General features: G+C 43.1%; 2 protein-coding genes across 2 annotated transcripts in view; one reads left to right on the forward strand and one right to left on the reverse strand.

The window, feature by feature from the left end:
* The window catches only part of scg3 (secretogranin III), a 28655-nt gene extending 23670 nt beyond the window's left edge, over window positions 1-4985 (reverse strand). Inside the window, exons 1-4 of the mRNA XM_055661107.1 lie at window positions 4492-4985; window positions 2020-2072; window positions 956-983; window positions 636-854 (exon numbers count right to left, since the gene is read on the reverse strand). Coding sequence (XP_055517082.1) covers window positions 636-854; window positions 956-983; window positions 2020-2072; window positions 4492-4588 — 397 coding nt within the window. The 5' untranslated portion in view covers window positions 4589-4985. The remainder of the gene's footprint in view (window positions 1-635; window positions 855-955; window positions 984-2019; window positions 2073-4491) is intronic.
* A 4522-nt stretch (window positions 4986-9507) lies between these two features.
* The window catches only part of ap4e1 (adaptor related protein complex 4 subunit epsilon 1), a 34839-nt gene continuing 18212 nt past the window's right edge, over window positions 9508-26134 (forward strand). The window contains 13 exon segments of the mRNA XM_055661109.1: window positions 9508-9758; window positions 11809-11880; window positions 12507-12630; window positions 13421-13494; window positions 15094-15215; window positions 15358-15517; window positions 16644-16810; window positions 19205-19278; window positions 20886-21008; window positions 21100-21209; window positions 21782-21921; window positions 23764-23876; window positions 25027-25145. Coding sequence (XP_055517084.1) covers window positions 9627-9758; window positions 11809-11880; window positions 12507-12630; window positions 13421-13494; window positions 15094-15215; window positions 15358-15517; window positions 16644-16810; window positions 19205-19278; window positions 20886-21008; window positions 21100-21209; window positions 21782-21921; window positions 23764-23876; window positions 25027-25145 — 1530 coding nt within the window. The 5' untranslated portion in view covers window positions 9508-9626.

Here is a 26134-nt window from a genome sequence, read left to right on the forward strand (position 1 = left end):
TGTGGTAAGGGAATCACAAACAAGAGGGCGTAGGTTTAAGGTGATAGAACGGCACGGTGGCACCTTACATCACCAGAGACCTGGGTTCGATCACGACTACGGGTGCTGTCTGTACGGAGTTTGTACGTTCACCCCGTGACCTGCGTGGGTTTTCTCCGGGTTCTCTGGTTTCCTCCTACAATCCAAAGACGTACAGGTTTGTATGCAAATCGGTCTCGGTAAAGTTGTAAATTGTCCCCAGTGTGTAGAATAGTGTTAGTGTACAGGGTGGTCGCTGGTTGGTGTGGACTCGGTGGGCCGAAGGGCCTGTTTCCGCTCTGTATCTCTAAACTTAAACTAAAAGAGGAAAGATATAATATGAACCTGAGGGGCAACTTTTTTTACAGAGGGCAGTGGGTAAATGGAATAAACTGCCAAAGGAGGTAATTGAGATGGGTACAAAAACAACATTTAAAAGACATTAGGACAGGTACACAGATAGGATAGTGTGAGAGGGACAAAGGCCATACGTGGGCAAATGGGACCAGCGTAGTTGGGGCATCTGGACAGGTAGGGCTGAAGGGCCTGTTTCCATGCTGTATGACTCTATGACTCTGTTATACACGGCAAATGAAAGGTCAGCAAGAGGAAGAAACCTTCATCTTTGTAATCCATTGCATTCTTTGTGGAATCGTCGTAATCGTGAACGAGTCTCCTGCTTTTGGTGGAATTGACACTGCGGGCGGGAGGAGCGGAGACGTTGGTCGGAGAGTCTTTGCTGACGTCCCCCGACTTCTCACTTTCTTTCTCCGCCAATGATTTCAGCAGCATGAGGTCATCCGCAAACGAGTCATTCTGCAGGGGGACCTTGTTCTCTGCAAGGATATCAAATGTGATTTGTTCAGCAAGGATAAAAAGTGACAAGTGAAGACCAGATTGAATTTCTGTATTCGTAAACTAAAAACCTTATGTCTACCTGTCGATGATGAGTGGCCGTCCAGTTCCTGGAGGGGGAGGAAAGTAACAAAGTGTCACGTAGAAACATAGAAACATAGAAAGTAGGTGCAGGAGTAGGCCATTTGGCCCTTCGAGCCAGCACCGCCATTCAATATGATCATGGCTGATCATCTAAAATCAGTACCCCGTTCCTGCTTTCAGTACCCCGTTCCTGCTTTCTCCCCATATCCATTGATTCCGTTAGCCCTAAGAGCTATATCTCGCTCTCTCTTGAAAACATCCAGTGAATTGCCCCCTACTGCCTTCTGTGGCAGAGAATTCCACAGATTCACATCACTCTGGGTGAAAACATTTTTCCTCATCTCAGTCAAAAATGGCCTTCCCCTTATTCTTAAACTGGGATCCCTGCTTCTGGACTCCCCCAACATCGGGAACATTTTTCCTGCATTTAGCCTGTCCAATCCCTCAAGAATGTTATATGTTTCTATAAGATCTCCTTTCATCCTAAATTGCAGTGAATACAAGCCCAGTCGACCCATTCTTTCATCATATGTCAGTGCTGCCATCCCGGGAATTTACCTGGTGAACTTACGCTGCACTCCCTCAATAGCAAGAATGTCCTTCCTCAAATTAGGAGACCAAAACTGCACACAATACATCGGAGATTCACCGAAAATAAATCCAAGGGATTCTCCACAGAAGGGTTGACTATGCAGAGTATGTATCTACACCAAGTGGCAGTCAACACTAAATGTCTCTGTAAGACATGATTAGACTGTTCTGGACAATATCAACAATTGCAAGGGCAATCTAAAAAGCGAAGTGTACCATCAGGGATCGGACTTTATCTTGCACTAAACTTAATTCCCTTTATCCTGTATCTGTACACTGTGGACGGCTCGATTGCAATCATGTATAGTCTTTCCGCCGACTGGATAGCACGCAACGAAAAATGTTTTATTGTACCTCGTCACACGTGACAATAGTCTAAATTGAAATGATTTTTAATTGTAGGTGAAAAGTAGGTGAAAGTGGGAGCCAACTGATCGAAGCTCATGTGTAAAGCTGCATGGCATCATTTACCTGTACTTCCACTGGTCTTTCTGCTGATAACTCCAGATTAGATACAGCTTTGTCTGAAATGAATGGAATAAACGTGAGTAGAAATGTATGGAGAAGATGCACATAGAACATAGAACATAGAATATAGAACATAGAAACAGGTTCTTCAGTGCACAATGTATGTGCCGAACATGTTGCCAGGTTAAACTATTCTCCTCTGCTTGCATCTGGTACAACCCCTCCATTCTCTGCACATCCATGTGCCCATCCTAAAGCCTCTGAAAAACACTATTGTACCTGACTCGAAACGTCATCTATTCCTTCGCTCCATAGAAGCTGCCTCACCCGCTGAGTTTCTCCAGCATTTTTGCCTACCTTCGAATTTTCCAGCATCTGTAGTTCTTTCTTAAAAATTGTACCTGACTCCATCACCAGTGTGTTCCAGGCATCTCCTTCAATCTGCCCCCTCTCACCTTAAATCTGTGCCCTGTAGTCGTTGACATTTCTCAGCCTGGGAGAAGGGTTCTGACTGTTGACCCTATTTAAACTTCTCATAATTTTATATATTTCTATCAGGTCTCCCCTCAGCCTCTGGCGTTCCAGAGAAAACAATCTAAGCCTGTCCAACACATCTCTATTTCCAGAATACCCAACAGACCAAGGTGCAAATGGTAAATAGACAATAGACAATAGGTGCAGGAGTAGGCCATTCGGCCCTTCGAGCCAGCACCGCCATTCAATGTGATCATGGCTGATCATCCCCAATCAGTACCCCGTTCCTGCCTTCTCCCCATATCCCCTGACTCCGCTATTTTTAAGAGCCCTATCTAGCTCTCTCTTGAAAGCATCCAGAGAACCTGCCTCCACCACCCTCTGAGGCAGAGAATCCCACAGACTCGCCACTCTCCCCGTTCTAAATGGCTTACTCCTTATTCTTAAACTGTGGCCCTGGTTCTGGACTCCTCCAACATCGGGAACATGTTTCCTGTGTCCAAGCCCTTAACAATCTTATATGTTTCAATGATCCCTTCTCATCCTTCTAAACTCCAGAGTGTACAAGCCCAGCTGATCCATTCTCTCAGCATATGACAGTCCAGCCATCCCGGGAATTAACCTTGTAAACCTACGTTGCTCTCCCTCAATAGCAAGAACACAGACACAAAATGCTGGAGTACCTCAGCAGGACAGACAGCATCTCTAGAGACGTTTCGGGTCGATACATTTCTTCAGAAGGTTTCTTCCTACACAAGGTGCAATGGCTATAACATTGCAGTCAATGTGGACTGTGAGCTGAAACAATAGTATTTGATGTGTAGGAAGGAACTGCAGATTTAAACCGAAGATAGACACACATAGCTGGAGTAACAGCGGGACAGGCAACATCTCTGGAGAGAAGGAATGGATGACGTTTCAGGTCGGGACCTTTCTTCAGACTGAATATTTTCTTCAGACTGAACAATAGTTCTTACCAGTTTGACAAATGGAAATCGGTACCAAGTCGCAAGGCTATACTCATTCTGGATAAAATGACGTTACTGGCCGTGTGACTGAATGTAGAGTCTATTGCACGTCGCAATCTATTCTGGGGCTGTTCCACAGAGAGGTCATTTGTCAGCAATGCTTGTCCCACGCGACGATTCCGAGATTTTTTAATTAGTTTAAGATTAAAGTATCAAAGATTGTGATGCCACTTGTAATCGCCTCCCTCGCCGTGACCTGAGAACCGAAAACTGGCTGCGTTTGACAGCCCCACCGTTAAACAAATGTGACTGAAACCTTCCCAATGCGGATAAATCGCCTGGACCCATTGACATCTCAATTTGACCAGCATCGACGCAGCGGGCCGAGCGGCCTCCTGTATATCTTCCATCTACCGTCCCGAGAATAGAACGGTCTGCATATCCCCGACCAGGTCGCTGGGCTGAACAAAGCGTGAAGCCCTGAGCTGAAATATTGATCAACCTGCCTCGACCCGAAACGTCACCCATTCCTTCTCTCCAAAGATGCTGCCTGTCCCGCTGAATTACTCCAGCTTTTTGTGTCTATCTTCGGTTTAAACCAGTTCCTTCCGACACAAACTCTGACCATGGCCAGATTTACAGAGATAACTCGGGAACAATAGCAACGCCGTTTTGCTGGCTACACCCCGACACACAAAGGACTCGCTGGAATGCAACCTTCTCATCCGTTCAGTTTAACTGCGGTGGATTAATCTGGCGAGGTTAATCTGCGTTCGTGATACACAGTCACCCCTTGAATCCCAGAAACTCAGCGGGACAGGCAGCATTTCTGGAGAGAAGGAATGGGTCGAGACCCTTCTTCGGACTGTTGGGTCTCGACCCGAAACGTCACCCATTCCTTCCCTCCAGAGATGCTGCCTGTCCCGCTGAGTCTCTCCAGCGTTTGTCTTCGGTTCAAACCAGCATTTGCAGTTCCTTGCTGCACATCGAATCCCAGTGCTATTTTTTTAAACGCAGATGAACCGGGACCTACCTTGGGCTCCTGCAGGAGTTGGGAATGCGTTGACCTGATGTAGCACCAATGCAGCAGCCTGCAAGAGGAGGACACATACAGTGTGTCTGAGAGGCATGGCTGCGGTGGCGAGGCGAGGCGAAGCGAAGTGCTGGCTGCAGTTTCAGGACGTTGGACAGCGGTGCCGCTGGAGCAGGTACACCAGGGCTGAATACAACAAGGAGGTGGGGACTGGATGCTAATCCAACCTCTGTGCGTCAACTCTCTCCCCGCCTGCGTCACTCCACACACACACACACACACACACACAAACAAACCCTCAGCTCAGCTGGGCGATAGAAATATATCTGGCGTTTTCATCTGTGTTGAAGGAACCGCAGATGCTGGTTCAAACCGAAGATAGACACAAAAAAGCTGGAGTAACTCGGCAGCACCTCTGGAGAAAAGAAATGGGTGAAGTTTCGGGTCGAGTCCCTTCTTCAGACTGGTTAGGGCCAAGGGAAACGAGAGACATGGACGGTGATGTGGAGAGATGAAGAACAATGAATGAAAGATATGCAAAAAAGTAACGATGACAAGGGAAACAGTCAGCTGGTCAGGCAGCATCTCTGGAGAAACGGTATAGGCGACGTTTCGGGTCGAGTCCCTTCTTCAGACTGATATCAGGGGAACGGGAAACGAGAGATTTAGACGGTGGTTAGAGAGAGATATGGAACTAATGAATGTAAGACATGCAAGAAAGTAACGATGATGAAGGTTATTCGGTCCATTTGTTGGCTGTGGGCTGTGTGCAAACGAGTTTCCATTTCATTGACCGCCGGGGCTCGGCACCTCACATTATAGTTCCATGTTGCAAACACATTAAATGCTGAACAAAAGATCCCGTGTGTACCAAATCACATCAGCAAACACTCTCCCGACAGCGAGCCGTCAAACATTGGATGCTTAATACATTTGATGATTGATGCCCTGAGCTGCGAATAAGCTCTTTTTAGACATCTGCAGGAGTGAAGAGTGTTTAATTGTCATATGTACGGGCACTGAAACAAAGACATTCTCATTTGCTGCAGCTTATCAGGTCTGTGACGCAAATAACACCCAGATGAAAATATATAATAATCATTAATACAATTAATTAATGACCCTGCCACGACCAATCTGTTGTGCAACCAAAGGCACAGTCTATAGAAGATCTCAGTTGTTAAAGTTAATCTTTAGTTTAGTTTAGAGATGGCCCACCAAGTCCGCATCGACCAGTGATCCCCGCACATTTACACTTCCCTACTCACACTGGGGATACATTTTTACATCTACACCAAGCCAATTAACCTAAAAAACATGTTCGTTTTGGGAGTGAGGGAGGAAAAACCCACGCAGGTCACGGGGAGAACGTACAAACTCCGTACAGACAGCAGCCGTAGTCAGGATTGAACCCGGGTCTCTGGCGCTGCAATATGCAGTTGCTTTACCAATACGCCACTGTGCCACACTGTTGTGCAGTGTTTAAGAGCCTGATGGCTGCAGGGAAGAAACTGTTATTGAATCTGGTGGTCACAGTTTTCAGGCTCCAGTACCTTCTTCCCGACAGTGGTCGTGAAATGAAATAGGGGTCTTTGATGATATTACCTGCCTTTTTGAGGCAGCGCTGTAGATCCTAGTGATAAACCAGTGATGAACCAGGCAGTGTCTACCTACATATTTGGGCATTGGAGTTGCTAAACCAGGCTGTGCTCCAACCAGTTAGTATGCTCTCCACTGTACACATTCAAGTGTGTATTTGACAACCTACCACATCTCATTTTAGTCTTCCAAGGAAATAAAGGTATTGATAACTTTCTTGATGATTGCATCCATGTGCTGGGCCCAGAATAGATCTTCACAGATATGCACACCAAGGAACGTGAAGGTGTTGACTTTGGGGAAGGCATAGCATAATAAATGGATAAAAAACAGGGCTGATATGATTCCACTGAAGGCAAGTCCTTCATACTGGAATCAAAACACTGTGACATTCCTCATTATGGGTTTCATTGGAAAACTGTTGTCATATACATATTAGACTGTGTGCTCACAATAGTATTTATTTGGCTTCAGTTTAAAAAAATGTTTATTTTAAAGTCACGTGTGATGTTTACAGAAAATCGAAATATTACTACAAATATAGGGTTAGGTTTAATATTGTCATGTATACTGGGGTACAGTGAAAAGTTCATAAGTGATAGGAGCAGAATTAGGCCATTCAGCCCATCAAGTGTACTATGCCATTCAATCATGGCTGATCTAACTCTCCCCCTCAACCCCATTCTCCTGCCTGCTCCCCATAACCCCGACACCCATACAAATAAAGAATCTATCTATCTATACCATAAAAATATCCCTTGGCCTCCACAGCATTCTGCGGCAAAAGCTTTGTTTTAAATGCTATCCAAATAGATCAGATATACAAATAAATACAAATAGCTCAAGTACAATATGAAATAGAACCAAAAAACATGCAGTTGGTCAGGCAGCATCTGTGAAGAAGGAAAGAGAGTTAATGTTTCAGAATATCAGGAGAGGTTGCGATTAGTGATAGTCACCTTTAAAGAAAATACAGAGTTAGGGAAGGGACCGAGGGAAGAGAATAACATGGGAAAGCCTTGTTGTTAGACGGTTGTTAGATGGGCTGGATGTGTGGCAAGGGTAGAGCCGATTAAATGAACTGATTTAAAGCAAAAAGGGACTGATACAAAAGAAGGAACTGATATAAAGCAAAAAGTTGCGGTGTGGGACAGCGAGATCGAGGAGATAACGTGGTTATAATCAGTCAGCATTTGTAGATTTGGCATCTATATATCAGTTTGCTTTACTTTGACTCAGTAGATTGGCAGAAATGTCATCAACACATTCCACGCAATAAATGGATTTTACCATGGAAACACTTACTTTTTAAAAAGTATTCTGAACAAACACACTCAATAATTGCTTCAAAATATGGCACTTTATTTTCGTGAGGAAAGCAACATAATGTGTGCTCTAGAAACTAATATTATAACAATGCGACAAAACTTTCATAAGCTGAAGGAAGGAATAAATACACGTTTCAGACGTCCATTGGAAATTGAATCATACTTATAGTCCAATGCAATCTGTCACAAAGTTTATAAGGATCTATTGATTATACACCAACGCAGAACATTTTGAGAACTCTATGTACCAGATGAAATCATCCAGAGTGCTTTCTGTTGCAGTGTGAATGTCAGAGCCATTGGTTATGATGCAAACAAACACATGAAGATAATAAGAGGTTTTAAACCAATTTCCAATGACTCGGGCTAAGAGAAGCTCAAGAGCTTAAGTTGGAAATACTGATAATGAAAATTTCCAATTAAAATAGTGATAAGGAATTTGGAACTAATAAGTAACATATCTCACAGGTTGATATATTATTGAAGATGGAATCCGCCCACACTTAAAGTATTATTATAGGAAGTAAAGAATTATTGCTGCAAACATTTCAACCACAGCTTGTATCGTTCAGTTAAGGAAATTATAATTGTCTGTATTTCCACTTTAATGGTGTCATAGAGTCATATAGCATGGAAACAGGCTCCATGGCCTAACTGTGTAGGAAGGAACTGCAGTTGCTGGTTTACACCAAAGATAGACACAAAATGCTGGAGAAACTCAGCGGGTGAGGCAGCATCTCTGGAGAAAAGGAAAAGGTGACGTTTTGGTTCGAGACCATTCTTTAGACTGAGAGTCAGGCCACTTGCAAATTGGAGGAACAGCACCTCATATTTCACTCGGGCAGCTTACAACCCGGTGGTATAAATATTCAGTTTCACTGGACAAGGCTGAGCAAGATGCGCCATCTAAGCTGGTCTCATTTGCCTGCAATTCTTCCAAACCGTTCCCATCCATGTATCCATCCGAATGTCTTTTAAAACCTCAGGACAAAGATTGTTCAAAGACCTATACTTGAGAAAACAATCCACCAACAGATTTAACTCAACTGCGACATGCCCTCAAACTCTGTCTGAACCTAATGCCCAGATTGAGGAGAGAAGTGGTGTTTGGGCTTTTTCTTTTTCACAGTTGCGAGTCTGTGGAATTCTCTGCCTCAGAGGGCGGTGGAGGCAGGTTCTCTGGATACTTTCAAGAGAGAGTTAGATAGGGCTCTTAAAGATAACGGAGTCAGGGGATAAGGGGAGAAGGCAGGAACGGGGTACTGATTGTGAATGATCAGACATGATCACATTGAATGGTGGTGCTGGCTTGAAGGGCCGAATGGCCTACTGCACTATTGTCTATTGACCTAGGTCATGAAGGTTCCCCTTCATGACCTAGGTCTTGTTGACTTCAATAGAGATTGTAAAGCAAGAAGCTGGAACATAGATGCTCTGCTGTAGAGTTGCTGCCTTACAGCGCCAGAGACCCGGGTTCGATCCTGACTACGGGCGCTGTCTGTGGGGAGTTTGTACGTTCTCCCCGTGAACTGCGTGGGTTTTCTCCGGGCGCTCGGGTTTCCTCCCACATTCCAAAGACGTACAGGTTTGTAGGTTAATTGGCTTGGTATAATTGTAAAAACTGTCCCTAGTGTGTGTAGGATAGTGTTAGTGTGCGGGGATCGCTGGTCAGTGCGGGCTCGATGGGCCGAAGGGCCTGTCTCAGTGTCGTATCTCACCGGCCAGCCCACCGCGCCCCCTGGCGGCCGAAATGGTGCAAAGCCGAAATGTTTCCAGCGCCCCCTGGCGGCCGGGATGGTGCAGGGCAGCCTATGGCCACGGCGCCTCCTAGCGGCCGGGATGGTGCAGAGCAGCCTCTGGCCACGGCGCCTCCTAGCGGCCGGGATGGTGCAGCGCTGCCTCTGGCCACGGCGCCCCCTAGCGACCGGGATGGTGCTGCCTCTGATCGCAGCGCCCCCTAGCGGCCTGGATGGTGCAGAGCAGCCTCTGGCTACGGCGCCCCCTAGCTGATGGGATGATGTAGAGCAGCCTCTGGCCACGGCGCCCCCTGGCGGCTGGGATGGTGCAGCGCTGCGATGTTAATAAAGTTTTGGATCGAAAGCGGCGGCGGCAACAACAAGATGGCGCGACCCAGGGCGGAGCGGCGGTGAGGGTGAGGGGCTGGAGGAGCAGTTACAGGGACGGGGCCGAAGCCGAGGCCTCGCCACGATGAGCGACGTCATGGAGAAGACGCTGTCGGCGCTGCCCAGCCTCCTGTCGCTGGAAGGCGGCGCCGGCATCACGGCCGCGTCCCGGCTCGGCGGCTTCATCCGCGGCCTCACCGAGCTGGCGTCCAAACAGGTGGGAGCAAAGATGCTGTAGATGCTTTGGGTGGGAGAGGGAGTGTGAGGATTGATGGAAATCCTTCTGGCTTAAGTCCTCCCTCCACCACCTCCAGTTTAAATTCCATTTGGAATATTTTGGAGGACCAAGAAACCAAGAACCAAGAAAGAAGGAGTGAGTGAGCGATGGAGGGGAAGAGGAGGAAGTAGGGAGGGAAGGGAGGTGGGTGAGGGAGGGAGGGATGGGATGTGTTTAGACGGGGGCAGAGTGCAGACCTTTCCCCTCCCTCACTTCACTTTTCCAATCCTGACCAATCTACCCCGACCCTCCCCAGACTATCATTCCACCCAACCAACTCTCCACCAAATCCTCTTCTGTACAACCCCTCCAAAATGCCCCCCTCCACAACCAACCCATCCTCACCACAACGTCCCCTGACCAAGCCCACCCACATTTGACAATTACCCGCCCCCCTTTCCCTCTGATCCTTCTCCCCAAATATACTAGTATCTTTGCTTCTCCCCTTCATACTTCTCCTTCATCCAATTCTCACCCACTGCCCATCCCTTTTTCCCACCTCGCGTCCCCTGCAGTCACCTTAAACAGACACTCCTTTCCCCTTATCTCCTTTCCTCCTTACCAACTGCATCACAGTATGGTATGGCAACTGCTCTGTCTCCGACCGGAAGGCATTGCAGAGGGTGGTGAAAATTGCCCAACGCATCACCGGTTCCTCGCTCCCCTCCATTGAGTCTGTCCAAAGCAAGCGCTGTCTGCGGAGGGCGCTCAGCATCGCCAAGGACTGCTCTCACCCCAACCATGGACTGTTTACCCTCCTACCATCCGGGAGGCGCTACAGGTCTCTCCGTTGCCGAACCAGCAGGTCGAGGAACAGCTTCTTTCTGGCGGCTGTCACTCTACTCAACAACGTACCTCGGTGACTGCCAATCACCACCCCCCCCCCCCCCCCCCGACACTTATTATTATTTATTCAAATCGTTTGCTATGTCGCTCTTCCAGGGAGATGCTAAATGCATTTCATTGTCTCTGTACTGTACACTGACAATGACAATTAAAATTGAATCTGAATCTGAATCTGAATCTTATGTCGTGTTTCAGGTTGATGAAAGGTTTTGATAAATGGACATCAACTTTAAGTTTTGACTGTTTCTCCTGGGTCGCTGCTTGTTGCGAGAGGATTTGCAGCACTGTCTTTTATTTGTTTTTCCAGTGATCTTGGTTGAAAAATAAATGCGAGCTAGATCACTGGGGGAAAACTTTCTTGTACTTCTTTAACATGGGTATTGAATATTTTGCATCTACCTAGTGAGTAGATTGCTGATTATTTGCATAAAGAGTAGTTTCGAAATATTTGCTCCACTTGGAATTTAAATGTGTCCTGTGTCAGAGGATAGTTGAAATTAATTTTCTGGATTTATTTTCCCTTCAGCATCACTAAGGCTAAGATGATTTGAATAACTTACCCAACCTCCCACCTATCCCACGTTTCTGTGTACAATTAAAACAAAGGAGACTGTAGATCGCTGGAGTTTAGAAGGATGAGGGGGAGACGTCATTGAAAGTTACCGAATAGTGAAAGGCCAGGAGAGAGTGGATGTGAAGATGGTTCCATTAGTGGGAGAGTCTCGGACCAGAGGCCGCGGCCTCAGAATAAAAGGATTTACCTTTAGAAAGATGAGAATAAATGTCTTTGTCACAGACAGCTGTGAAAGCAAAGTCAGTTGATATTTTTAAGATGGAGATTGACAGATTGATTAGTACGGGTGTTAGGGGTTATCTAGGGGTTCTGGGGAGAAAACAGGCAAATGGGGTTGGGATGGAAAGATAGATCAGCCATGATTGAAAGGCAGAGTAGAGTACATGGGCTGGAAAGCCGAACTACTCCTAGAACTTACGGACATATGAAGATTATTTTCACGCACTTTTGTGGAACTGTTTTACTGATGCTTTATTCTGGAAATTTTCTGGTTCATTGTTCAGATTGTGAATTCAGCAATGTTCTGTCACTGAAAATGTCATTCCTAAATAGTTGGTATTTGTGTTTAAGGATGAGGAGAAACTGATCAAGAAGGAATTGGCTGCGTTAAAAGAACAGGTCTCTGCTCCCACCACATCTCCGGTAATTCTTAATTTCCTCAAGGAATTTATTATTTTTGCTGCCTTTCAATAGTCTTTTGTAACTATGGTTTGGAGCTCGCTATGCTTTAAGTTACTTAATCACACACACATTTTATCGTGGTATTTTCTGTTGTCAAGTTAGTCCTGAGGTCACTGCAATTGTTTTTTTTGATTGATTGATTGATAAGCATTGAAGGATACAGCATGGAAATAGGCCCTTTGGCCCACAGTCTATGCTGACATCCGTTCACACGATTTCTATGTTATCCCAATTTCTCATCCACTCCCTACACATCAAGGGCATTTACATGGGACAATTATCCTACAAACCCGTATGTCTTTGGGATGTGGGAGGATACTGGAGTGGTCGCAGGGAGGGAGAACATGCAAACTCCACACAGACGACACCCGAGGTCAGGATTGAACCCGGGGCTCTGGCGCTGTGAGGCAGCAGCTCTACCGTTGTGGAGCCACCTTTGACGTTGCAACATCTCAAATTTTCTTTCCTCCCCACAACAGTGTTATTTGTGCAAGGTTAGCTGAGTTGCTTTGTATCTGAGATGAACCTTCAGACTGCAATTACTGTTTGAACTAATTGTTCCTTAATGCCTTCTGGTGTTGTTACAGAAGCAAATGTGGGAATGTTTGGTGCGTCTGATCTACTGTGAAATGCTGGGGTACGACGCCTCCTTTGGATACATACACGCAATCAAATTAGCTCAGCAGGGCAGCCTGATGGAAAAAAGAGTTGGTATGTTCCCCTGTGTTTTTTTAAATACACAGCATATTAATTGTACAGTTTGGCTGTGCTGGTGTGGCAGCACTGAGGTGGTACTGAACCGTCTAAGGCATAGTGTTTGCAATTCCATTTATTAGTCAGTGGTTCACTATTCTGTTCACTTGTAAAGATTCTAAAATTGGCCACTTTATGGACACAGGGAAAGAAATGAAACAAAACTTCTCATGCTTGTGATGTGAGGGCAGGTTTTAGTTTTAGAGATACAGCATGGAAACAGGTCATTCGATCCATGCTGACCAGTGATCACCCGTACATTAGTTCTATCCCACACCACTAGGGGCAATTTACAGAAGCCAATTAACCTACAAACCTGTATGTCTTTGGAATATAGGAGGAAATCAGAGGGAGGTCACAGGGAGAATGTAAAAAATCCGTACAGACAGCACCCGTAGTCAAGATCGAACCCGGGTCTCTGGTGCTGTAAGGCAGCAGCTCTACTGCTGTGCCACGTGCCACCCAGGTTTAATTAATTTTCAATGTATTCTCTGATCTTTGTTGATTAATTGTCGTTTCTATGTTTACTTCCTTAACATTGTGGCTACCTTTGAGTAGACAAGTCAGGCGGTGAGAAAACTGTCACGTTGTCAGCCTGCATTAGCTGAATGTGATATTTGAGTTTGCCAAAGGTTAGCACTAAAGATTTCTGCAAAATATGCACATTGTCATGCTGAAATTCTGCAGTGGAGCTCTGTTTGAGAATCATACTGAGTGCACTCATGTTTACTTGTTTATTCATTGCTAGGCTACTTGGCCGTTTCTCTCTTTCTAAATGAGGGACACGAGCTGCTGCTGTTGCTTGTGAACACCGTCCTAAAGGTAAGAAATATCCAAACTGATCAATGATACATCCTGACTATTAACCTGTGAACTGAATTAAAAACAAATGGAAGTGTTGTCTTAACGTTTAATGTCTTGGCGTGGGTCAGTTTGCAAGCCTTTTAATTCATCACCAATAGCGTCCACAAAACAAAAAGGTGACATAGCAACTTTTTATTGCAGGGCCACGTGTAGTGTGCAATCTGTTTTTATTGCATGAAAGTCTGGCTTTTACTGGCCTTTTAGGAATGTCTTCCTTCATTTTTAATAATCTTGCTTTGAAAACCTACACCAGGGTCAGTAAATCACACCCTGTCATTTCTGGGAGTTTGATTGATTGAATTGATTGAAAGGTACAGCATGAACACAGGCCCTTCAGCCCGACAGGTCCATATTGATCACCCGTTCACAAAGCTTTTCACTGTACCTCCGTACACGTGACAATAAACTGAACTGAACCCATTTAGACTAGTTCTATCTAGTTCAAGAATTTCATTTTGTGCATTGTTTTATATCATTTTGTTTTAATTGCTTTAAAGATGCTGAGAGAATGGAGCGGCTGGGCTTGTACACTCTGGAGTTTAGAAGGATGAGAGGGAATTTCTTATTGAAACATATAAGATTGTTACGGGTTTGGACATGCTAGAGGCAGGAAACATGTTCCCGATGTTGGTGGGAGTCCAGAACCAGGGGCCACAGTTTAAGAATAAGGGGTAAGCCATTTAGAACAGAGATGAGGAAACATATTTTCTCACAGAGAGTTGTGACTGGAATTTTCTGCTTCAGAGGGTGCTGAAGGCCGGTTCCCTGGATAGTTTCAAGAGAGATCTAGATAGGGCCCTTAAAGATAGCGGAGTCAGGGGATATGGGGAGAAGGCAGGAACGGGGTACTGATTGGGGATGATCATCCATGATCACATTGAATGGCGGTGCTGGCTTGAAGGGCCGAATGGTCTATTGTCTAAGAGTAATATTGATTCCATACGAGTTTTGTTGGCTAAAGTAAAATTGCTCTCTGTGGTATCAATGTCAGTGAGTACACCAAGTCGTCACACAGTTGTTTGATGATCTATATGATTAATACACGAGTAACTGATGTAACTTAAAGAACACCTAAAATGATGAAAAGCTGTGTAGGGTTTCTGGAAAAAGCATTACAATGTTGGAAGTTTCCCAAGACTGAATCGTTCATTTTAGTCTTTAGACTTAGAAACCTGACCCTTCGGCCAACCGAGTCCGTGCGACCAGAAATCACCACGTATACTAGCACTAGCCTACACACGAGGGATAATTTACCACTTACAGAAGCCAAATAACCTTCAAAGCTGTATGTCTTTGGAGTGTGGGAGGAAATCCACAGTCACGGGGAGAACGTATAAACTCTGTACAGGCAGAAGGCAAAGTCAGGATCAAACCCGGGTCTCTAATGCTGCATTTTCTTTACACCGAGAGAATTGAATGATAAATGAAACTTCTGCTGTACATCCATGTAAGTTAATGGAGCTTGTCCAAGTAGTTGAGAAGATGTATCCTTTGCATTTTTATCTCAAGCATTTGGTGCAATTGTACTAATTCTAGATAATCTTGGTCTACTTGCAGGATCTCCAGAGCACTAACCTTCTTGAGGTTTGCATGGCTTTGACTGTTGGCAGCCAGCTTTTCCCACTGGATATGATCCCTGCCGTTCTTCCTCTGGTTGAAGAGAAGCTTCAGCATTCAAAGTAAGAGACGAGAACGGAAGATGGCAACATCTTGGATGTAATTTATCGGGCATTTGTTTCACAGATGGAATCTTGGTTTTAAAATTCATAATTATGAGTGCAATTCTGTAAACATAACTAAAATGAAAATATTACTTCATAGGGAAATAATAAGAAGAAAAGCAGTGCTTGCGCTGTATAAGTTCTATCTTATTGCTCCAAATCAAGTTCAACACATTCATGACAAGTTTAAGAAAGCTCTGTGTGACAAGGATCCTGGAGTTATGGCTGCCTCTCTTCACATCTACCTTCTGCTGATTAAGGTACCCTGGTGTAATAAAATATTGTTGTTGTTGTGATTTTCTTCTCTTGCCTCATAAATGCAATATTGTCAAACCTCATTCTTTTCCCAACAAGTCGTACTGAAGTATTGGATGTAGAACGCCAAATTAAAATGATCTAACTGTTTAAGAATTCAGTCAGTCCATTAACTCTGGGATATGTTATTGCAATCATAAACAGTGTGTGTGTGTGTGCGCCTACATAAGTAGTGGCATTGTATGATTGCTGACTATTGCAGATTCCACCATCTGCAGTCTCTTGTATTTCTATTGCAGCTGAGTTGGATTCTCCATCATTCTCATATTTTCTAATACACTGGAATGAAATCCCTCATTGATTTTCCCCATACCTCTTGAGTGACCCATTTAGAGCGATTTGGTAATAGTGGATAGTCAACCACTTATTAGAAATGAAACTATGATGAAAATACTTGTTTAGTATGACTTAGCATTAGTCTGAACTGTGCCTCTCTAAGGCAGCAGGGAAAGAGTGATGAGCAGGTTGGAATTGAAACGGTACACACAAGGAACTGCTCGAATCTTGAGCAAAAAAAAAACCAAAGCAGTGAAGGAACTCGGCGGGCCATGCAGCATCTCTGGAGAACATGGGTGACATTTTGGGTCGGGACCCTTTACTACCTTGAGGAGATTTTGCAATTGAACAGTAAAATGTAAAAACAATGAACTGCAAATGGTTTACAAATGTGAAGTAGAGTCCTGACCCGAAACGTCACCTATCCATGTTCTCCAGAGATGCTGCCTGATCTGCTGAGCTACTCCATCACTTTTTTTTGTTTTTGTTGTAAACCAGCATCTGCAGTTCCTTGTTTCTACAAAGTACTGGAGGAACTCAGCGGGCCAGGCAGTACATTGGAGGGATATGTAGACACAAGAAACTGCAGATGCTGGTTTGCCAAAAATGGCACAAAATGCTCTGCAGAAGGAATGGACAAATGATATTTTGGATCAGAACCCTTCGTCAGACTCTGCAGATGCTGTCTGACCTGCTGTGTTGTCCAGCATTATGTTTTGTATTGAGTTGAAAAGGTCATTTTTGCTTCTAAGGCTTAAAGAAAATAAAGTTAATAGTTCAATTCCTGTATTTTAGGAAAATCCAGATGGCCATAAAGATTTAACTGGGAGCTTTGTAACTATTCTTAAGCAAGTGGTTGGCGGGAAGCTTGCAGTGGACTTCAACTACCACAGTGTGCCAGCGCCCTGGCTACAGATCCAGTTGCTGAGGATTTTAAGATTGCTGGGAAAAGATGATCCAGTGTAAGTTATTCCTTGCTTAGTTTTACATTTCGATGTATAATGCTAACATATTTGAAAATGAAACAAAATCTAGGAAGTACACTATCACCATTTTTATATAAGATATAGGAGCAGACTTAGGCCATTCGGCCCATCTAGCCCACTCTGCCATTCCTTCTTGGCTGATCTCTCTTTCCCTCTCAACCCCTGCTTTCTCCTCGTATCCCCTGACACATGAACTAATCAAGAATCTGTCAATCTCTGCCTTAAAAATATCTGTTGACTTGGCCTTCATAGTCTTCTGTGGTAATGAATTCCACAGATTCACCATCCTCATCTCCTTTCCTTTCTTAAGGTACATAGTTTTTATTCTGAGGCTATGGCATCTGTTCCTAGACTCTCCCGCTAGTGGAAACATCCTCTCCACATCCCCTCTGGGACTGAAGGGCTGTGTGAATATTTGTATCGGCTGGTTGAGGCTGTAGAAACACATGTGGCCCAAGTAAGAATAATAAGCAATGGCATTGCCAATTAGTTCTAATGCAGCTAGTTACAATCTTGTATACAATTATTTTAAGTACAGATTGTTCTTCTGTAAAGTATTCAAGAACTTTTTCACGCAAAGGGTGGTGGGTGTATTGCACGACCTGCCGAAGGAAGTAGTTGAGGAAGTTACTATCACAACGTTTAAGAAACATTTGGACAGGCACATGGATATGGCAGATTTAGAGGGATATGGGCCAAACGCAGGCAGGTGGGACTAGTGTAGATGGGACCTGTTGGTCGGCTTGAGCAAGTTGGGCCGAAGGTCGTGTTTCCACGTTGTATGACTCTAAATTGAAATAAAATATCATTATATTAAATCTTATTTTAGGTCGGAATTGTTTGAGAATATCGATAGATAGAGAGTGGTTCCCATATTAAAAGTCCTTGTTTGTATTCATTCCTTTATCTATATTTATAATGGTAACTGTCTCTGTAAACTTGTCGCACTGTAATTGTACCCTCTCTCTCCCTCAGCAGTGGTGCAGCAGTAACTCCACTGAGGGGAAGCTTGACAAGTGCACAGTGGCAGCTTCCACTATAAATGTGGGCGTAGGAATTCAAAATGGAACAGTTGCATCCAGGTGAGGTTTTGAAGATGCAGACTGGGATTATATTTATATCCAGAGATTTCTGCATATAAGGGTTATCTATTTTAAAGCATGTGTCATGTATTTTCAACAACGCAAGAATCTCTGTTGTTGCTCATCATTAAGATGCCAGACCTTGCATGTAGAAAATGGAGCTTATATTTTAAAAGGGAAATGCATTTCAATACTGATAATGCTTCAGAAGTATTTAATTGTCTGACATGGAAGATAAGGAATAAAAATGTTTGCACCAAACATAATGCCAAGTTAAACTGATCTCATCTGGATACTGATGGAATCCAGTACTAAATGTCACAATCTCAGAATAAGACGTTCTTTAGAAATTATATTGTTTCACCAAGAGTGTGGTGAATCTTTGCATTCTCTACCCTGGCTGTGGAGGCTCAGTAGTTTATTCAGAATAGAGAGAGATAGATTATTAGATATTAAGTTACTTGAGATGTGGGACTTGACTGGATTATAATAATTCCATTGGAAATTAAATTTGTATCTTTAAAATAGTTCTGCTACATGTTACAAGATCATAAGGTTTTCAAGGTCAAATCCCATTCCAATGACCTGCGTAAGTAATTTAGGATGTGGTCACACTACTGAGAGAATGCTTGAATATCTGGTGCAATCCTTTGAATGAATTATTAAATTGAGATCATGCCTGAATGTTTGACTGAACAGTAAAGTTGCATGGCAATTTTGAAGAATAATAGTTATTATTGTCATAGTCACACAGCATGGAAACAAACCCTTCGGCCCAACTCATCCATGCCCATCAAGATGCCCTGTCCACGATTGTTCCATTCGCCCACATTTGCCCCATTTCCTTCTCAACCTTTCCTATCCATGTATCTATCCAAAGGTCATTTAAAATGTTATTGTACCTGCCTCAACTACTTCCTCTGGCAGCTCGTTCCACCTGCCTACCTCCGTGTGAAAAGGTTGCCCCTCGGGTTCCTATTAAATCTTTCCCCCCTCACCTTAAACCTATGCCCTCTAGTTCTTGATTTCCCTACCCTGGGGAAAAGACTGCATTCACCCTAACTATTCCCCTTGCATATAAATCAATTCTGCCTATATTAAAATAGCAGCTAAAATTCACAATTACTGCAGTGAAATTCTTTGGGATGTTCTGAGCTAATGAAAGGCACTGATAAAATTAATCTGTGTTATTTCTTTGTACTAGCCACCTTTAAAATATCCAGCATTTTTAATAATTCACTTCATGGATCTAAATTTGTATTTGCAATGTGTTTTTATTTTGGTGCAGAACTAGTGAATTAATGTATGATGTTCTTGATGAATCTTTACGAAGAGCCGATCTGAACCACAACATAACCTATGGTAAGTAACTGTGTCCACTTGACTTGACTTCTGAAGGTCTACACCAACGAGCAGATGCCTGTAGATAAACCTTCAAACTGGGAATTCGTTAACTAATAGCCTCTCCAGTGACCACATACGGTATTTGTTCTACAGTTCTTGTGCTCAACGGTGCATTATAATTATCAATTTTGGGCCTAAACTAAACCAATCAACCTTAAATCCTCTGAACTGGACTGCTAATTATAGTTGGGAGACAAAAGTGCTAGAGAAACTCAGCGGGTGCAGCAGCATCTATGGAGCGAAGGAAATACGCAACGTTTCAGGCCGAAACGTTGCCTATTTCCTTCGCTCCATAGATGCTGCTGAACCCCCTGAGTTTCTCCAGCACTTTCGTCTACCTTCGATTTTCCAGCATCTGCAGTTCCCTCTTAATTGATAATTATACTTTTTCCTCTCTGTTTCTGAAGGAGGAAGAGTTTGGATTGCATGGACGTAATCTGGTAGCCTCCTGTGGTTTGTATGGGAACCATGCCAGTGATTCCATAGGAAGATCTTTTTGTTGGCAGCTTATTTATTTCATTTCTGGACTCACTGTAAACCATGACCATTGTCTTCAGTCAATAATACTCTTGACATTAATCTCACCAATTTGAATAAACCCAAAGCCGTCTCTGGTACAACTGTACGAATTTATGATGCACCATAAATAATCTTGCTAACGTTTTAGCTTTAGCTGAATAGTTCTGTTGGAACCATTTAGTATTCTAGGGTCTGGCTCTTTTAAGTATTTTTCAGTTGAATATTTTCCAATTAATCAATTTGTAGAGAATATATTGGCATTAAATCACCAATCTCCTGGTTGCCAACCATTTTAACTCTCCTTCCCATTCCCATACTGATCTTTTCTGTCCTGGGCCTCCATAGCAAGAGTGATGCCACATGCAAAGTGTAAGAACAGCACCTCCATATTCCGCTTGGGTAGCTTATAACCCAATGGTATGAACATTAAATTCTCCAATTTTAGGTCATTTTTAACAACCCCACCGCCTCCCAATTTCCCCTCGCACCCCCTTACTTTCCCTCCTCCCCCACCTGCCCTGTGCCTCACCTGTGTCTTCCCTCCACCTACGTTCCTTCCTCTGGCTTCACAATTCACAACTCTTCAATTCTTTTGTCTCACATTTTTAATCTCTGGCATTTGTCCAACATCTGCCTATCAAAAACCTCCCTTGCCTATGTTCACCTATTACCTGCCATGCTTTGTCCTGCTTCTCCTCTTAGATTTCTTTCCCCTTCCCCCTACAATCAGTCTGATGAAGAGTCCCAACCCAAAATATTACCTATCCGAGTTCTAGAGGGATCTTGCCTGACCCACTGAATTACTCCAGCACTTTGTGTCTAATTGTTTTGCCAGTAAATCTTTGCCAGATTCAAACAATTACCAATTCTTTGAAAATCCTAATGCTCAGCTCTTTTTACATTTTGTCTTAAATATGTATATTGTTCTTTTTCCAGCTGGCTCATTGTTGCAATACAGACGAATAATTCTTTAGGCGCTCATCAAGAAACAAGTTTCTGCAGCTTCCTTGTTGCATCTTTCCCCATTTTAATCTTGTGTTTTCCAGCAATATTGTTTGAGTGTATTCAAACAATATATACCATTCATCCAAAGTCAGAATTGTTGGAGAAGGCAGCAAAGTGTACTGGAAAGTTTATCTTATCACCAAAAAACAACTTAAAATATCTAGGTGAGGATATTAGATGATTTGTCTTGTAACAGTTTTATTTTGCATTGCATTGTTTATGTTGAAAAGTGATAATTGTATTTAAATGTTCCAGGATTAAAAGCACTCACATACGTAATCCGGCAAGATTTGAATCTAGTTCTTCAGCACCAGTTGACAATAATTGAATGTTTAGATCACTCTGACCCGATTATAAAGAGAGAGGTAAGTCATCTTGACCCAGGCAGTTTGCTAGATAAGCCAAATGAAATTATTTATATTCAAAACATTGATCTGAAGGTTCATTAAATCTTTACCAGTGGATTGTTTTACTGTTCTTGTTTTTATTCTAAATTAATCCAAGTTCAGTTAGCTTCAAAGTTGATTCTGGTGAGTGGAAATTGCATGGGAGCCTTGGATTTTTCATTCTTCCATATCCGAGTGGACTGCTTTCTTAAATGACTCCTGATTTCATTCAGTAAAGCACAAAAGTGCTGGAGGACAGGTCAGCAGGTCAGGCGAGAATGCCAGGACGTTGATTCAGGTCAGAACCCTTCTTCAGACTGAATGAAGTAGAGGGGAAAAAACTGGAAAAGAATTCCAGTCAGTCTGAGGAAGAGTCTCGACCCGAAACGTCGTCTGTCCATTTCCTCCACAGATGCTCTCTGATCCGGTGAGTTCCTTCAGCACTTTGTACTTTGCTCAAGATTCCAGCATCAGCATTTTTTTGTGTCTTCTCATTTCATTCATATTGTTTTAACTGTTTTAAAATGATCCAAGTTGCACTCTTTCCACAGACGCTAGAACTGCTCTACCGAATTACCAATGCACAAAACGTAGCTGTTATAGTGCAGAAACTGCTGGACTACTTGAGACAAAGCAAGGACGAATACATCACCATCAATTTAGTTGGCAAAATAGCACAACTTGCAGAACAATATCCTTTAACATTTGACATGCGTTTGAACAAATAGGCATTGATTATATTTTGCATCATAATGGGAATGAGATGCTGAGACTGAGAATATGTAGATTGAACAGAAAAATATGCTGGCACTGATTGTAGATAACATTAATTATTCTGTGTGAAATGTTAGTTGATTGATTGGAAGATGCATCATGAAAACATGTCCTTCATGTCACCAAGTTCACGCCAACCAATGATCACCTGTTCACATTAGTTCAATGTCATCCCACTTTCTCATCCACTCCCTATACACTCTAGGCAATTAGCAGAGGCCAATTAATCTACAAACCCGCACGTCTTTGGGATGTGGGAGGAAACCGGTGCACTCGGAGGAAATCCACGCGGTCGTAGGGAGAACATATAAACTCCACATAGGCAGCACCCGAGGTCAGGATTGAACCCGGGTCTCTGGCGCTGTGAGGCAGCAGCTATACCTACCTACGTGCAAACTCCACATAACCAGAACTCTAGTTCCATATTGAACCTGGATGTTTGGCCAGCTGTGCCACTGTGAGCTCAGAAGTATTCCCACGTGTAAATTAAATGAGAAAGCTGGTGATTTTGAAATCACAAATAGGAAAAAACTCTATGATAAGGCACTTGCATTGGACATTAATTGTCATATTTTGAATGCGTTTAAGGTGAGGAAAGAATGCGGTGATTTCTTTAAACCATTATTTTGCAGGATCTGGGTTGTCATGAGTTTCCTGCTCCTATAGCCCAAACTTTGGCAATGTGAAAATTCATCCTGCCAAACTCTTTCAGCTTAGTTTCTCTATCACTCCTTACATACCAGGTGCCGTCTGATGGATTAGAATAGACACTAGAGAAATAGTTGTTTTTTTTTAAGAAGATTCAATCCTACATTTAGTTTTCCAGGGTAACTTAAATTGTTAAACTTAAAAGTCTGACAAATTATATATGACATCATGTAAACAGGCCCTTTGGCCCAACGTGTGCATGCCGACCAAGTTGCCTGCCTGGGTTAGTCCCATTTGCTTGCATTTAGCACAATTCTCTTGAGACCTTTGCTATCCTTGTACCTGTCCCAATGCCTTTTGAGTGTTGTAATTTTACCTGCCCATACCTCTTCAATGAGTCTGAAGAAGGGTCTCGATCCGAAACATCACCCATTCCTTCTGTCCAGAGATGCTGCCTGTCCCGCTGAGTTACTCCAGTATTTTGTGTCGACCTTTAAACCAGCATCTGCATTTCTTTCCTGCTCTAAAAACTTAAAGTATTTGTAAGGTCTTCACCGTTGATAGTTGTAATATACTGGACATTAATGAAAATGAAAATGTGCACGATGTTTCAGTCTGCATTGCTGATAGAGGTCTGGATGTTGCAGTTCACATTTAAAAAAAGTTCTGGGATGCATAGATATAATTGGATTTAAGTGGACTTCCATTCTCCCTCTTAATGACTGCAGTAGTTTAAAATGCAGCTTGGTTGAAATTCTAATCATGCATCTAATCTAACCGATGCATCTAGGCTGTGGTGTAAATTGCATCCATGGCTGCAGGGTGCAGCGCTGCCTTTGCATCACTTGCTAATCTTTGCAAAAAGAAAGCTGAGAATAATGTGAGAGGTATTATTCTGTAATTTTTCCGAAAATGTGCAATGAAAATGCTAATTTCAGATTTGCATTTCAATAGTATATCATCCAGAAAATAGCCTTTCATGTATTGGTCGGTGCAATTTTCTCTTGAAATACATCTTCCCAATCCCTCCCCTGCGTTCTCTTGTCACATAATCAGAGGAAAGCAGACAGATTTATAATGGATTGGTTTCCCACCTTGACAACCAACAAACGTATGCTCCCAGTAACGAGTGGTTTATACAAACCATGAACACGGTGTTTGCAGTTGGCGGAGATATGATACAACCGGAAATCCCAAACAACTTCTTGAGACTACTGGCTGAAGGTAAACGACCAGCAGAGAGAATCACTGTTGAAATTCAGTAGTTATATTTAACTTGGAAAGTGTTTACCACCAGGGTAGTTGGGGGGGGGGGGGGGGGGGGGGGGGGACAAAGGAGGATCCGGCGTGGGGGAACAGCTGTGTGGGGGGGGGGGGGAGAGAGAGAAGAACAAGGGAGGACAAGCGAAGGAATGGGTGACGTTTCGGGTCGAGACCCTTCTTCAGACTGATGAAGGAGGGTCTCCGTCTCCTTCCAGACTTTCTTATTCCATAGATGCTGCCTCACCCGCTGAGTTTCTCCAGCATTTTGTCTACCTTCGATTTTCCAGCATCTGCAGCAGTTCCTTCCTCACAATATTCATTGTGAATCTTATGTTTCATGATTTAATATTGCCTTCAATTATTTAATTTGATTTTCTTAATGCTTTAATTTTGTGATCAATAAGCTGCAAAGCAAAATAACGTTTCGAAAGCTTTAATCATTTTGACAGAATTATTAATTCATTTATCGTGCTATCTTAACATATGGGTCAAAAGTCATAAATACATGTTATAGGAGCAGAATTAGGCCATTCGGCCCATCAAGTCTACTCCGCCATTCATTCATGGCTGGTCTATCTTTCCGTCTTAATCCTCTCCTGCCTTTTCCCCACAACCCCTGACACCTGTACTAATCAAGAATCTGTCGATCGCCGTCTTAAAAATATCCATTGACTTGGCCTCCACAGCTGTCTGTGGCAATAATTTCCACAGATTCACCACCGGTTGACTAAAGAAATTCCTCCTCATCTTTCTAAAGATGTGTCCTTTTATTCAGAGGCTATGGCCTGTGGTCCTAGACTCTCCCACTAGTGGATACCTCCTCTCCATAAAGTCCAAATGTATGATCAATTTTTGGCCATGGATGAGAAGGTTCTGGTACCACTGTCAATGCCAGAGATATTGTCATACTGACAAATGCATTTAATGTCCGTCTTTTACTAATCCACTTGGTTTGTGGGTATAACTGTGAGTATATAACAGGATGTAGATCATTCCTTCACATAATTTAGACACCCACATTTTCCAAGCAAGACTCCTGAAGATAAATGTTATTGATACATTTGCAGCTTAGTATTGATATTTAAAATGTGATGTACTTTCTGACTTCTAGGATTTGATGATGAAGTGGAGGACAAGCAATTGAGACTCTATGCAGTGAATTCCTACCTTGCTCTTTTGGAAAAGCCCAAAGCACAATATCCCTTGAAATTCCTACAGGTTATGAGCTGGGTAAGATTATAAATAAAAGGAATGGAGTAGGCTCAGCAGTTCATAGGATTGTGATTGTCCATGCACATAGTGTGTTAATGTCACATTGTAATATTTTCAGGGAAGCTGACCTAGTTAGATGTGGACACAAAGTGCTGCAGTAACTCAGCAGGTCAGGCAGCATCTCTGGAGAACATGGATAGACGATGTTTTGGGTTGGGACCCTACTTCAGGCAGATTGTGGTTGTGTTTATAGTTTGTTTGGTTGTTTGTTTGTTTGTTTGTCTTTTTGCACAAAGTCCGCGAGCATTGCCACTTTTCATTTCACTGCACATCTCGTATATGTGTATGTGACGAATAAACTTGATTTGACTTGACTTGGGGGGGGTGGGGGGGAAGAAAACTGGAAGAGAGCAAAGCCTGGCCAGTAAAACCAACTGTAAAGATATTCCAAGCTTTCTGATCCTTCACTGGAACTAGAAAATGTTGCAGATGTGACGGGTAGTAATTCTAACATCTTAAGTAAGTAATTGTTTTGTTTGCTGCTGGATAAACTCATCAAGTCAGGCAACAACTGTGGAATGAAAAACAGCTGATGTTTTAGCATTGCAACCCTTTGATAGAACTGAGAAGTGCAAGTTAGTTTTTAGAAAGTGGGGCAGAAATATAAAGATCAAATGGAATGACAGTAATAGGATAAGTCAACATTTCCAGAATTTTATGTTTTTATTTTGGATTTCCAACATCCCGCACACCCTTACATGATAATTGAACACAGAGCAGGAATGTTGGCTCAAGAAACTTCTTGTTTCAGTTACTTAACTTTCACAAGTCTTTTCAATATGGCCATAAAGTCCATGCCATGGCCTATTTTATTTCTTGGTACATTCAAATAATTTTACGTTAACATCATTGCATAATTGTTATTGTACTAAGAGTTATTACTCTTGAGATAGGTAGAGCTCTAGGGGCTAGCGGAATCAAGGGATATGGGGAGAGGGCAGGCACGA

Source organism: Leucoraja erinacea, chromosome 33 (genome assembly GCF_028641065.1).
Source record: "Leucoraja erinacea ecotype New England chromosome 33, Leri_hhj_1, whole genome shotgun sequence".
NCBI classification, from domain to species: domain Eukaryota; kingdom Metazoa; phylum Chordata; class Chondrichthyes; order Rajiformes; family Rajidae; genus Leucoraja; species Leucoraja erinaceus.